The sequence below is a fragment of the Psammomys obesus genome, unplaced genomic scaffold, assembly GCF_907164565.1.
Source record: "Psammomys obesus unplaced genomic scaffold, mPsaObe1.curated_primary_1811, whole genome shotgun sequence".
NCBI lineage: Eukaryota > Metazoa > Chordata > Mammalia > Rodentia > Muridae > Psammomys > Psammomys obesus.
Window position 1 is genome coordinate 13,325,041 of NW_026596057.1, and position 14,534 is coordinate 13,339,574.

At 41.1% G+C, this 14,534-nt stretch overlaps 1 protein-coding gene across 5 annotated transcripts in view; it reads right to left on the reverse strand.

Annotated features, from left to right (window-relative positions):
• Window positions 1-14,534, reverse strand: part of Abl2 (ABL proto-oncogene 2, non-receptor tyrosine kinase) — a 98,685-nt gene that overhangs the window by 26,270 nt on the left and 57,881 nt on the right. For 4 of the 5 annotated variants that reach the window (XM_055624469.1, XM_055624466.1, XM_055624467.1 and 1 more), the window contains exons 2-3: window positions 3,905-3,967; window positions 2,185-2,355 (exon numbers count right to left, since the gene is read on the reverse strand). In XM_055624469.1, the coding sequence (XP_055480444.1) occupies window positions 2,185-2,355; window positions 3,905-3,967 (234 nt within the window). Of the gene's footprint in view, window positions 1-2,184; window positions 2,356-3,904; window positions 3,968-8,624; window positions 8,684-14,534 lie in introns of those variants that run through there. The other variant, XM_055624470.1, reaches the window with a different exon arrangement.

Consider the following 14,534-nt stretch of genomic DNA (forward strand, 5'->3'; position numbering starts at 1 on the left):
GATAGATAGATAGATAGATAGATAGATAGATAGATAGATAGATAGATGGATGGATGGATGGATGGATGGATGGATGGATGGATGGATGGATGGATGATGGATGGATGGAAGGAAGGAAGGAAGGAAGGAAGGATGGATAGATGGCTGGATGGCAGGCATGATGTCACACACCTCTAATTTCAAAACTTGGGATGTAAAGATAGGAGCATTAGGTGTTCAAGGCCAGCTAGCTTTATATCAAGATCAAGCCTGCCTGGGTTCCATGAGACCCTGCCTCATTAACAACATCAGTAAAATTTTGGCATGACATCTTTTATTAATAAGAACCGTATATCAAAATCAAATATTTCATGGTTTTTAGAGATACCATTGTCAGTTGTGATACAAAGGGAACCCCAGTCCCTGAGTAGCCCTCTAACAGTCGCTGTAATTATTAACTAGTAAGATTTGATCAGTGTTTCCTTGGTGAATGAACTATCTTGGAAAATAATGATGATAACATTTTACCTAGCCAATAATGTTCGTAATCACTGCTTTGCAAGCATTCTCCACGCAACTATCATTATAGGTACACAACACTGCCATGGAAAGGACTACTACACATGGCTTGGAAGTCCTTTGCTTTGGCTTAAAACTTATGCAAAAAATCCTGGTGTGTGGATAACTATAACCTCCACACCCCTACTTCTTCCAACATCTGCCCCAATAAACCAAAACCTCACGGCTGACCAGAGGAGGTCCTGCGTTTTCATTTTCCCTGTGCCTCTGGTGTGTGCTCACACTCTCTGAGCACCCTACCCCTACTCTCAGAAACTCAGTTTGGGGCATCACTTAAGAACACCGGCTGCTCTTCAAGAGAAACTGGCCTAGGTTTCCAACACCATACGGTATCTTGCAACTGTCTCTAACTCCAGTTCCACGAGATACAACCATTCTTGTGATCTTCACAGGGTACCAAGCCTACATATGTATAAAGGCAGGCAAAAGGCTCATATGTACTGATTAAATAAATGTAAAAAAAAAACACCACCTGTTTACAGAAACTCAGTTTTAAGCAATTCTGCTTTTAGTAAATTTGACAGCACTTAAAAATTGATAACCAGGGATAGAGTTGTAGCTCTTTAGCAGAGTACTTGCCTAGCTTTCATCTTGTCAAGTTTGATCCCAGCACTGGAAAAGGGGATATTTGTAAAAGTTTTATATAGAAACATTTCCTCCCAGTCAGGGAAGGCCTACTGACTTGGCATCATCATCTCCACTAAACTCTTCATTCTGAACTGTACAAATGAAAGCTATCTGTCTGAGAAATAATCATTTGTGATAATTTCATTTAGTCAAATATTTTTGAATACATTTACTCACAGTGGAAGGCTTTACAGGTTAAACAAAACAAAACAAAACAAACAAACAAACAGTGCAGGCAGGCTAACCTAACCCAGTTCATCTGTGAAATGAGAATGGCCCCACTCTTATTCTTTCCACTACTTTCACTGGTGGTAAGGAAATAATTGGTGGTTTCATCTGGTCCTGCCCTTAGTGTTTCCTGGCTACCGAATAATCCTACTTACTATCTTAAAGATCCCACAGCAGGACAGAGCCTTCCTAACTGTACCTTTCACTGGCCCATAGAAACAGCCAGTTGTCTAGGCCAGTGCAACTGAGAGCTGGACAGCAGCAAAATAAGAACCATGTATCCGACTGAAGCACTGGACTACTCTCTCTCTACAGAAAGTCTTGCTTCAAAAGGTGAAAATGTTGCTAAAGTAAATGGTAGTGTTCTTCAGTGAGAGAGAGATGGCTTCCACTTTGGGTCCAAGCTCCTAATCTGACTATGCACTGCTATAGGCCACAGAGGGGCAGTCAGTGAACACGCAGCTCCTCTGAGTAGCACGGGGGTTCTGCCCTGCAGGTTGTTTCGGTCACAATTCAATGCAAAACAGATGGATGCTAGCACAAAGTTCTAACAATATGGACTTTTTCCTGAGGTATTTTAAGCCATTTTATTCTTAACAAACCCTGAAAACAGAGCTGACTGTTTTTAATGTATCAGTCCAGCAAGAGAAGACTGAAGAAAAAGTGCTTGGGCACAAATCACCTGGTCAACATGAGTGGCCAAAGCCAGCACAGGTTCTTCATTTCTCAGCCACCAAGAAAACTGTAAAACAGACTTCAGAGAGATCTCACCTTTAGTGATACTGAGTGTGTTGTCACCACTTGCCACAAAGTCATAAAGTGCAACAAAGAGGTTAGGGTCGCTCTCAGTGGCTCCCAGCAAGTTCTCCTTGGAGCTCCACCTGATGGCTTCATTCAGTGCCTGAGATTCAGCGTCACAGCCATAAGGGCGGTGCAAAACTTCTGAAAGACATGAAAACAGAAAGGAGTCCAGTGAGCCAAACACCTAAGAATTCAGAGTGCAAGGGAGCCATTTCAAGTGCTCTGGTCATACTGAGAACTATATAGTTAGAAATAAGCCAGGAGTTAGTTCAAGGTTATCCTCCACTGTACAGTGAATTAAAGGCAAGCCTCTACTTAAGACTCTATCTCAAAAGACAACATACACACAAAGAGTAAGCAAAGGTGCTGAGTTTCCTGGGCTCAATGGCAGCAACTGACTTGTTGAAACTCTAATACTGTAGTCAGAGGAAAGACCACAATCAGAGAAATTAGTTCTGGTTTATAAGCACTCACCTAAATCAGACCTAAATGAAGAGCAAGGGTGCAGTTCTCTAAAAATGAGAAACACAACATATGAACAAGTGCTTACTATCTCCTCTGCTAATGACTTGCAGCCTTTTGAAGGTGGGTTGAGTCAGAGTCTCAAACTACACAATGGCCCGTCTCAAGCTGCTATGAAGTGGAGGACGATGGCCTTACACCCCTGATCCTTCTGCCATCTACCTCTCAAGTGCTAGGATTACAGGAGTGTTGGTCACACCTGGCTAGCGTAGTGATGACCTGGAATATGGACGGTAAAGTCAAGAAACCCTTCTAAGCTAGGTGTCTGCATACGCCTTCACATAAACAAACAAATTAGAGAAAGTTTCTCAAGAAATATCTTATAAATCCAGATCCTCTATTTACAAATAACAAATACAGACACAATCTTTCTTGCAAGGTAAATCCCGATGCTCTCTGATAAACAGAGCCAGGCATGATCTGAGTCAGGCATGGTAGCTCACACCTGTGACCTATCACTCAGGAGGCTGACAACAGCCAGGAGTTTGAGACCAGCCTAGACTACACGTTGAGAAAAGCAAGACTTACCTTATCTCTCAAAAACAGTAAAGAAAGAAAAAGAAACACATTTTAATTTAATACAAAGTACTGTTTGCATCCAAAAAAAACCTTCTTATAATAGCTTACAATTGTTCATTTTTTTAATTTTTTAAAAACTCTCAGCGAATTTCCTGAGCAGATTTTTGTAAACTATTAGTAACTTGATCAAGGTTCTAGAAAATATCACCAATATACTTTTGAGTTTCAGTTATGTACACCAGTTAAGGTCTTGTAAAATCTGTTTCTTCCCCAAGGCTTTATAGTTTCTAAATCTAATCCTGTACCAATTTGTTAAAAATTACCTGATTCTCATACTCTAGTTTGGTTATACAAAACAAACCAACACATCAAAAATAACAAAACCCAAACAGACAGAAAGAAACCCCATTGTTCTTTCAATAGCAATCTCTTTGATCCAAGGAACTGTTAAGTGGCTGCTTGCCAAGGCAGATGATCCATCGGTCTATGTCATGTAGTATTTCTTTCTTATGTCTCTTTCTTAGTTTATTTACAATTGATTTAGCCATATTTAAAAGAGGTAAAAAGCTTTGCATCTGTGGTTTCATTTGTTTCAAGTCATCTCCTCTTCTCCTTCAATGCCTTTGTTCAGATTCCCAGCAGATCTCACCTGGGCTACTGCCTCCAGTCTTGTCTCCCTCAAATCCATCCTCCACACAGCTGGCAAAGTGATCTATTTAAGACAAAAATTGGACCATATCACTCTTAAGCCCCTTTAAGAGTTCACCATCAAACTCCTGTTTCCACAGTCCTGGCTTTCAAGCCCTTTCATGAGTAAGGTAGACCTGCTTCTCAGCTTCACCTCTCCCCACACCACACCTCAAACTGTAAGCTTTACTGGCGTTGCCTCCCACATCCAGGCCTTTGTTCATACAATCCATTACACTTACACCTGTAATGGCTTTTCCCGCTCTTCCTCTGAGTGTCTGTGCACAGTAGGTATACATCTGTGTGTATGGAGGCGAGAGGACAATGTCACTGCTGTTCCTCAGGAGCCATGCACCTTCTTTTCAAACCAGGTATGTCTGACTGGCCTAGGACTCTTCAAGTAGGTTAGTTGGGCTGCCTCCCAGCACTGGAATTACAAGTATTTCTCCATGCCAGCTTTTAAAAACATGGGTTCTAGGGATCAAACTCAGGTCCCCATGCTTGAAGGCAACTACTTTACTGAGAGACCCATTTCCCCAGTCCCTCTTCCTACTCTTCTCTTGACTGGCTGACTCCTCACTTTTCAACATGCAGTTCCCCTGTGAATCTGCAGTGTCCCCCGAGAAGCCAAACAGGCATTTCCTCTGTGTGCTCTTGATAGAGCACTGCATTGATCCCTCCTCTCCAGATTTCTTTCCCAACCTCAAAATGTATTTAAGGATAAGAATCACACTTCCCACCAGAGGTTTCATAATCTGTACTCAATAGTTAGTTGCATGATACCCACCTCACACAAAAATGTAACCCACAGAAAACAATGAAAAGTATCTTAATCTTAAAATCCATTAACTGGATTAGTATGGTGGTGCACACCTTTAATCTCAGCATCAGGGAGGCAGAGAAGGCAGATCTCTGTGAGGTCCAGGTTCCATGCTATTCAGAGCTATAATGAGTACAGAGTGAGACCCACGCCTACATGCCTACACACACACACAGTTTCAAACAAACAAAACACCAAAGCAAATAAAACTACCCATTAACTAATGATTAGAAGTCGGTTTTCTATAGCATTCAGAAGATGCTGAAACCAACTTAAACCCAACAAAAGTAGCAAATGAGTGTATCTGCCTTCTTTTGTGAAACCCAGCATCTTCAAAGTTAAGATCCACAAAGCTAATCTAAGGAAACAAACAAGTGGTATTGTGCATGGATTCCAAACACAAAGGCCAGAAAGCACCAATGACACTGGAATTTACCAAGCAAAGCTGCTCTCCAGTCCACAGCTAACTTCCAATCTGCTCCTTGCGTCAGATCTCTCAAATCTTTTCAGGTGCTACAGCCACAGACTTTGTGACCATGCATGACTCTATTCTTACTCTCAGAAAACACCTAACAGACCAGAGAAATGGCTCTGGGAAATACCAAAGGTCCCTGCTGCCAAGCTTAACAGCTGCAGTGGTGTTCTCACACCCCACATGGTGGAAGAACAAACCTATTCCTGCAAACTCTCCTCTGACCTCACGTGTGAATGTGTGTATGCACACACATACGAATTAATGTAAAATTTTTTTGTTTGTTTTTAAGATAGGGTTTCTCTGTGTATCCCTGGCTGGCTTTTAACTCAGAGATCCTCCTGCCTCTGCCTTGCAAGTGCTGGGATTAAAGATGTGCACCTCAACGGCTACCACCATCACCACCACTGGTCAGCTTACAAATAATTTTAAAGCATCCAAAATCTACCCATTTCTCCCTTTTGATCTATCAATCTCACCCTTTTCACTTCTACCAACACTTTCGCTAGGCTACTGATTTCTATATATCTATATTTGTTCCTTTTAAAGCTTTTCTTTTTTAAAAAAAAGGTCCTATTTTGTAACTCTTATGTTTAAAATTCTTGACTGGTCCCAATTTAAGATTAAAAAAAAAAAAATCCTTAAAGAGCCTCTGAGGTACCTCACACTTTAATTTGCCCAGCTCTTCATTTTTTTTAAGGCAGGGTCTCACTATGCAGCCCTGGCTGAAGGCCCACCTTCCTCTCCTTTTCCCGCTCCTGAAGTAGAGGTGTGCACCATCACTCTGAGCTTGATTTTTTTTTAAGTGTGTGTATCCACTGTATGTCTGCACTTGTGTATGGGTGACCATGGGGGTGAGAGGAGAGCATCAGATCCATTGGAGCTGGAGTTACAGGTGTCTGTAGCCACCTGGTGCTGGATCTGAACTCTAGTCCTTGGCTGGAGTAGGGAGTACTCTTGAGCACAGAGCCCCTCTCCAGCTCTAGTGCACTTTCTCTCCCAGCCTTGCTTCATGCTGACCATACCCTCCTCCTACTGCCTAAACAGAGCAGATTTAAAAACCCTGCCTTTTCCCCACTCCCCTTTCTTCTGCCTAAAATATTTGTCCCAACAACATTTCACTCAAATGTAACTCTCTGAGGATGACATTTTCTGATGATCCTATTCTAAAGTGCATTGCCTCTAACAATATTTCCCAGGTTTCCTTTCCCAATTTAGTCCCCACAGTTTGGTCCACAGCTTACATACATTATATATGCATGCATGTTGCCCAACTCTTATGGGTGCAATGTTTTATGAGGGCAGGAATTTTCTTATTTGTTCATTGAGTGGTGAACAATGCAGCCATCCCCACCCCCAAAGTGTAAGGAGGCTTTTACAAAAAAGATTTTTAAAACCAGGCATGGTGGTGCATGGCTGTAATCCCAGTATCCCTGAGGCTAAGGCAGCAGAGTCTTAAGGCCCACATCAGATATAAGTTTACATAACACAACAAGACCCCATCCAGAGCAACCAACCAACATACAGCAAAAGGTTTACTTTTTTATCCTGGCAAACACTCAGCAGGGACACTAGCAGGAGCAGTAAACCTTCTGGATCCCATGCAGCTCACATCACACTGGGCACCCCTTTAAATATGATGAGCAAAATGTCTGCAGGCCAACTGTCAATGCACAAGGAAATATCTAGACACGTCTGCTCTGGGGAGGTACCCCAGACCCCACAGAGGTTTTCTTAAAGCCAAGTTACTACCTTCAAGAACATGTTATTTGATAAAAGAGAAAAATGGAGCTCACAGAACAATTTTGTGTAAATTTAAAGCTATGGGAAGAGTTGGGGGAGAATAAATATAATCAACACACACACACACACACCTCTTTAATTAAAAAAAAATTAATAAAAGCCAACCAATGGCACATAACTCTTAAATGAAGTAAAAAGCACAGGGTAAATACAGTGCTTAAGGAAAAAGGCCAAGAAGAAGCCAAGCCAAGGGGACGGTCTTTCTGTTCCCAGCCTGTCCCGTCTCCGGCTGTTACAGATCTTCCTTCCTTCTTTCTTCCCACTCACTTTTGTTTTTGTAGAACAAGTTCCTGTCCAATCTGTCTGTACAGGATATCCACAGAAAACACTGTCCTACCCACTAGCACCAAACAAAGTAAAAATATCTTCAAATAAAAACGTCCTAATTCTTCCTGAGGCCAAGACTAAGCACGGAGTTAAAGAACAATCTTAGCAGGAAGGCTGGGGAGCAGTGAGTTGACTAAGAGCAAACTAAAAAGCAAAGCAAAGGAGCCCCCAGTCTGTGCTGTGCTTGCCACCGGTTAAGACAGGCAAGACCCTTGAGTCAGATGTACTGCGTCCACATCAACGTCAGTATGTGGTCTAAGTTCTGAACAATGCAAGCTGGCTAACGGAGACAGCAGGGTGACTAATTCTTTCAACGAACCCACTGCTAGAGAGGTAGAACATGGAAAGATGGCAGCAAAGGACCCCAAACTCTATTTACTTGTGTAAAAGTCTTAGGGAGAAGAAATAGTTTGACAACCCAAAAGAAGTAATTTGTTATCTTTTCTATTGATACACTCGCAGGACACCCCCCCCCATACACACACCCCCAAAACAGCAACATACTTAAAATCCAGAATAATAAAACTGAAACAAATTCAAATTTTGGGGGGGGGGATTTGGATATTTAATGTTTAACCTATAAAACACATTTTCAATATTATTCAGTCAGGGTTTTAATTTTTATTATTTTCATTATAAATTAATGAAATTATTTCCTCAAAGTGTTTTCATTATTTTATACTATTTAACATTATATTACTTTGTATATTCTCTAAGAAGCTAATAATTTAATACCTCTTTTTAAAAATATTTTTCTTGGATATACTATTTGGTAGTTTTCAATTCAGCTTAAGTTTTCCAATCAAGACATGTGCATCTAACCTCATTTTACATATAATTCATATTCTTCCATCCCTTAAGTACTTACTAAAGGTCTAGTGGGTAGTGCACACCTTTACTCTCAATTCTCAGGAGGCAAAGGCAGGCTAACCTCTGTGAGTTTGAGGCCAGCCTGATCTACGTAGAAAGCTCCAGGTCAGCCACAAGCCTGAGATCCTATCTCAAACAAAACAAGGCTGAGTGTGGTGGCACACATACTCCCAGCACTGGCAGAGAAGGCAGGCAGCTATCTCTGAGTTCCAGGCCAGGCAGGGTTACATTGTGAGATCCTGGCCCCCCAAAAACCGAAAGGACAAACAAACAAGGCATATAAACCTTCCCTGACCGCAACTGAAGGTAACAGGAACAGATTAATCCACATTTCATTACTGTGTTATCTACACTCCATCCCACCGCCCCAGCCCTCACCTCTAAACATACCTGTCACGTGGGCCACAGGCAATTCTGAGGCCCCCCTGCCTTCGCAGGAAAGCAAGGTGTCCTGGTCTTTTCGGTAACTGGTTAGTGGCAGCTGAACAGGCCCCCAGACCATGCCTTTGGCCAAGCAGTGTCACAGTTAAACTGTTCTGAATAGAGAAGCCTTAAAATTTCTCTCTGGCCAGCACCCCATACACGTGGTACATCACTCACACACTCAGTGGCCAGAAGGAACAGAGGGGCAAGTTCAGCCCACAGGGTGGAGACCTGGGTAAGGGTGGAGCTGCCCCAAACCTCAGGAGTAGGGTGGGGGTGAGACACCAGCTATTTCAGTCACACAACAGTAACTGTTCAATAATCAGCTGAGATTAGTAAGTATAGAAAGTTCTAATCCCAAGGAGATAATGGGTGAGACTGTTGAGCGTTTCCTTGGAGAAAACCTGTTTACAGCTCAACATCAAATACTTTTGAAAAGACAGGAAACGCCTAACAAGACTCATCTTTTACATCACTCCAGTTAGTTCAAGAAACCACAATCCAAAGTCAAAGAAATACTTAGAGTGTGACTCACAAGCACAGGCAGAGCAGAAGCAACTCCCGGCCTTCCCTAACAAATGGCCTTTGTGGCTCAGTACAGGTAACAAGCTGGGCACACAGTGCTGGAAGCCGTGAACGTGGAAACTCAGAAAGGGGAAAGCCTAATTGTAAGTACAGAGGGAAAAGTTACATAAAAGTTAAGAACTTAAAAATCATAATGATTGATGAGACACAAACCAGTAAAGTAATGAGTAAGAGTTCAGCCTACAAAAACAAGTCAGAGAACGTGGTGGCGCACACCTCTAACACTAGAGCTTGGCTAGGTGGAGGCAGGAGGACTGCGACATCCGGTCAGCCTGTGCTACAAACCCTGTCTCAAAAAACCTCACCCATAGCAGCGATCATATTAAGATACAAAACAGTACAGCCAGGAATGCCCACTACATTGATTATTAAGCACCTACTATGTACCATTTACTTAGGTCAATAAAAGTAACACAGTAAAACTTTAGGAAAGCAGGACCTTAATGCCTATATTAAAATAAAATTATAAAAATACAAATTATGATTAACATTACAAGAGAAAGACTGACTTTGATGTATGTAATCAACAGTTTAAAAACCAAAACCCATGTTTTCAATGAAACTAACCTTTATAAAGCTACTCTACCCACGTCATGGGAAAACAAGAACTAAATGACTAAAGGCTACTTCAAATAATGACTCAGAATTTCAAATACCAGAGAGTTTTTGTTTGTTTTTGTTTATAACTCTCTTTCAGAGAGTTATAAAACTTTTCTGAGAGAGAATCTCCATAATCTACGTTCTGTTCATATGTAGTGTCTATCATACAATGTACTATTCAATCAGTAAATCACTTAAGCTACCAATAATTTTATAGTGTGATACTATAGAAGTAAATGCGTAAGCAAAATGTGGTATATACATACACTGGAATACTAGTCAGCCATAAAAGGAACAAAATTTTTTATATGTTATAACACATATAGACTTTAAAAGCATCACAAGATGCCAGACACAAAAGGACAAATATAATTCCATTTATACAAAATACGTCGTTTTTTTTTTAAATAAATGAAACAAATTTAATGTTATAGAAAGAACTTTAATATATGTAATCAACAACAGTTTAAAAACCAAAACCCGTGTTTTAATGAAACTAACTGTATAACATTGTAACTTTACAAAGCTACTCTATTCATATCATGAAAAAACAAGAATTAAGTGGCACAAAAATATAAATAAATTTAATGTTATAGTGAAAATAGTTATAAAGGCAATTTTGTTATTCACATTTAAGTATTCATTTTCAATTATTATTTATTGTATTAAAACCAAGAAATTTTAACAAATGAGTACTAATTCTAAAGTATCAGGTCATTATCAGTATGAATAATATTTTTATTAAAAATGACTTTTTTCAAAGGACAATTGAAAGAATAGCATTGTCATTGTTTACAAATGTTTTTAGCAACACCTTGAGGCAAGGAAGTGTACTATTTAAAAAATGACAGCTGCTCATGGTAGCACGCCTCTAGCAGGCAGATTTCTGAGAGTTCAAGGCCAGATTGGTCTAAGAGGGAGTTCCAGGACAGCCAGGGCTATTACACAGAGAAGCCCTGTCTTGATAAACAAAAAGCAAAACCAAAATAAAATAGAAACCAAACCTCCCCCCGCCCCCCCCTCAAAACAAACAAACAAACAAAACAAAACCAAAAACAAAAACCAAACAAGAAAACCGGAAAGTGATAACCTGGAGCAGGAGTAAATGAATCCTTGACTGGCGGAGAGTAGCTCCTCAGAGGCCAGACCACTGAAGCAGAAAGGGAAGAGCCTTCGTGTAGAGAATGAAATGTGTGGCCACTGCTGAGGCTGCCAGGGTAAGCACTTGAGAACTTACAACTCTAGTCCAATAACAAAAGGAAACTGGGTGAACCACCCTAAGCAGGGAAGTCATAGGCCTGACTTGAAGACAATCACTACTGCTTGGGAAGGGGCTGACACACAGAGAGGACAATGGGAACTGCTGGGACTCAGGAGGAGGGTCATGTTGGCCTGGAGTGCAAGGACAGCAGTGGAGACAACATAAGAACACATGTACTTAAAGATGTGGTTCACAGATGGCAGCCACACGGCTCAAGACTGCTTAGATGCAGCAGAAGGAGAAAACGAAGGTTTTAAGCTGGAGAGCGTGGGTAGGTGTCATGCACTCAGAAGCAAGTTTGATGAGTGAGTAAATTTAGAAGGTACAAAGAAGCATTTTGATGCATAAATCTTAAGTTCAGAGATGATCTTGGGCTGAAGGCACCAACACCCATGTGGCAGTTAAAATCATGACTGAAGGGGCAACAGTGAGACAGCTCAGCTGGTAAAAGCACTTGCTACGAAGTCTGATGAACCAAGTTCAATCCTTGGATCCTACACAATAGGAGAGCGCCAACTCCCACATATTATCCTCTGACCATCACATACACATCAGAGTATAGACACACCCTTGAGATCATACCACATCCCCCAAATAAATAAATAGATATGAAATTTAAAATAAAATAAATTAAGACAGGACCTGGAGAGCTGGCTCACTTGGTGAGTTATCTGCTACACACACAGGAGGCCCTGAGTTTGATCCCCAGAACCCAGTTAAAAGAGCTAGGCTGCTGGCACATATTTGTAATCCCAAGGCTAGGGAGGCAGAGACAGGTGAATGAATCCTTGGGCCAGCACAGCCTACTGAGTGAGTTCCGAGCAATGACAGGCCCCATGTCAAATAAAGAGAATGGATATGGCTCCTAAGCAATAGCACTCAAGGTTATCCTCTGCCTCTACACACACATGCATCTGCACAGACTTGCACCCACATGAATGTATACACACAAATGCACACATACACAGTCCTAACCATAGAGATAAATGAGATTGTTTAGATAGTAAACAGAAAGCATAAGTTCACACTTAATGGACAATGATGATTCAAGTTACTCAAGATTCTTTTCTAGTTTGAAACCATGGAGCCTAGAAGGTAGCAGGATATCATCTTACATGTGGAGAAAAACAAAAACAACACAAACAACCACCCTTCCCCCAAAAAAGCTGTGTATATATCTCAGCAATAGAGTACTTGTTCATTATGGGAAAGGCTCCAAGTTCAACCCTAGCATCACAAAACAAAAAATATTAACCCAAATTTCTGTATCCATTGAAAATAACTCCCGTTACAGGGGAGTTCAAAGCCCTTTTCTGGACCTCAATGTGCACTGCACACAAGTGGTGCATAGACATTCAGGCCAGCAAAACATCTTTACCCATAAATTTTTTTTTTTAAATACACCCTTCAAAAATAATGGTAAAACAGACTTCATCATCAGCAAGAACCCAATGCTAGAAGGCTGGCTCGTGAAGAACTGTTAAAGGAAGATATTTAGATGGAATGGGAAATGTGGAATTCTGGAATACCAAGAATAAAAAACTAGAGTTGGGAAAGATGGCTCAATGGTAAAGAAAGTTTGGTTTCCAGCACCCAAGTTTGTAAGCTCATCACCCGTAACTTTTGCATCCAATACTCTCTTTTGTCCCTGCGGGCACTGCACACACATATACAAACTCACATAGATTCACAAAATGTGGTCGTCTGAATGAGAATGGCCCCCATAGGCTCATATATTTAGATGTTTAGTCACTAGGGAGTAGAACTGTCTGAAAAGGATTAGAAGGGTTAGGAGGTGTGGCCTTGTTGGAGGTTTTGTCACTGTGGGTAGACTGCCAGCTGCCTGAGGACCAGAATGCAAAACTTCCAGCTACTGATCCAGCACCATGCCTGCCTGCATGCTGCCACACTCTCCACCATGATGATAACGAACTGATCTCTGAAACTGTAAGCAAGCCCCAAATTAAATTGTTTCCTAAGAGTTGCCTTTGTGCTGGTGTCTCTGCACAGCAATAGAAAACTCAAGCTACACACATACATGTAATTTTGTTAAGGTTTAGCAACATTAAATTTGAAAGGCTGGGAAAGCTGAAAAGATCACTGACAGCACTCACCTAGTAAACTCAAGATCCAAGCTCAGTGACAGGCAGAGAGGCAAATGAAGCCATATACATCCACACAAAAATTTTCACAGTTGTTCCCAGCATCATCCCTAAGAATCAAGTGAAACTACCAAATCTCCAGGATCAGTTCCTGTACGCACATATAAGATGTATTACATAATAAAGAACAAAACACATGCTGTAAGAGATGACCTATGGAAGCATTACACCAAATGAAGGAAAAAAAAGGTCAAAATTTAAAGCATATTGTATGCTTCCATGTAGATCAGCGGTTCTCAATCTGTGGGTTGTGACTCCCTTCACAGGGGTTGCCTAGGACCATCAGAAAACACAGTTATTTATATTACAATTGTGACAGTAACAACATTACATTTATGAGGTAGCATCAAAATTAATTTTGTGGTTGGGGTCACCACACATAAGGAACTGTATTAAAGGGTCACAATATTAGGAAGGTTGAGAACTGCTAATTTAGAGTCTCTTCCCAATCTTTCTGCTTACCTGGGCCTAGTTCCTCACAGTAAAGTTTGATGTTGAAAAATGTGACAGATCTTCAGCATAACTTTATACATACTTATGACTCCATGGAGTAATTATCATTTGTTTTCCTGTGTTTATCTGAATGGCAGGTCTGAAAACAGGACAGAAGTCAGCGAACTTTTTGCCTGCTTGTTTTTACAGTAGTCACAGTTTCTCAACCACCAACACAGTCTAATCTTAGGACTTAAAAAAAAACAAAAAACAAACAACCCTACAAAAAAGAAGCCTTGTGAAGACATTAGCAGTCACTCTGTGTTCCCATACTAGAGCTCAAGGCTCCCATTAACATGCTTTCTGTTTCTGTGGAGTGCCTGTTCTAAACATTTCGTCTAAATCAGTGCTTCTCAACCTTCCTAATGCTGTGACCCTTTAGTATGGTTCCCCAACCACAGAATTATTTCCAGTGCTACTTCATGACTGGAATTTTGCTCCACCGAGAAGGTACCGTAAGTGCCCGAGTGTGGCCCTGTGGGCAGCACCACTGCTCTAGGCAGGTTCATGGACTTTCACTTCAGTTTCTTGATTATTTCCCTTTATTAAACAAATACTTGGTGGACTTGTCTCTCCCGTCCCCCAGAGAACTGTTCAGTGGGGCTCTCAGTGGGTGGGAGTGCTCCTGTGGCAAGAACCAATTAGCTTCCCATTCTTTGTTTGCATTTATCTAACAATCCCTCTTAGCACAAACCAGCCAGTTTTGAAGGAGAAGGTGAACTCACCCTATCCACCTAAAACTCACCCTAAAAATGTTGGCTCTACCATCTCTGGTTC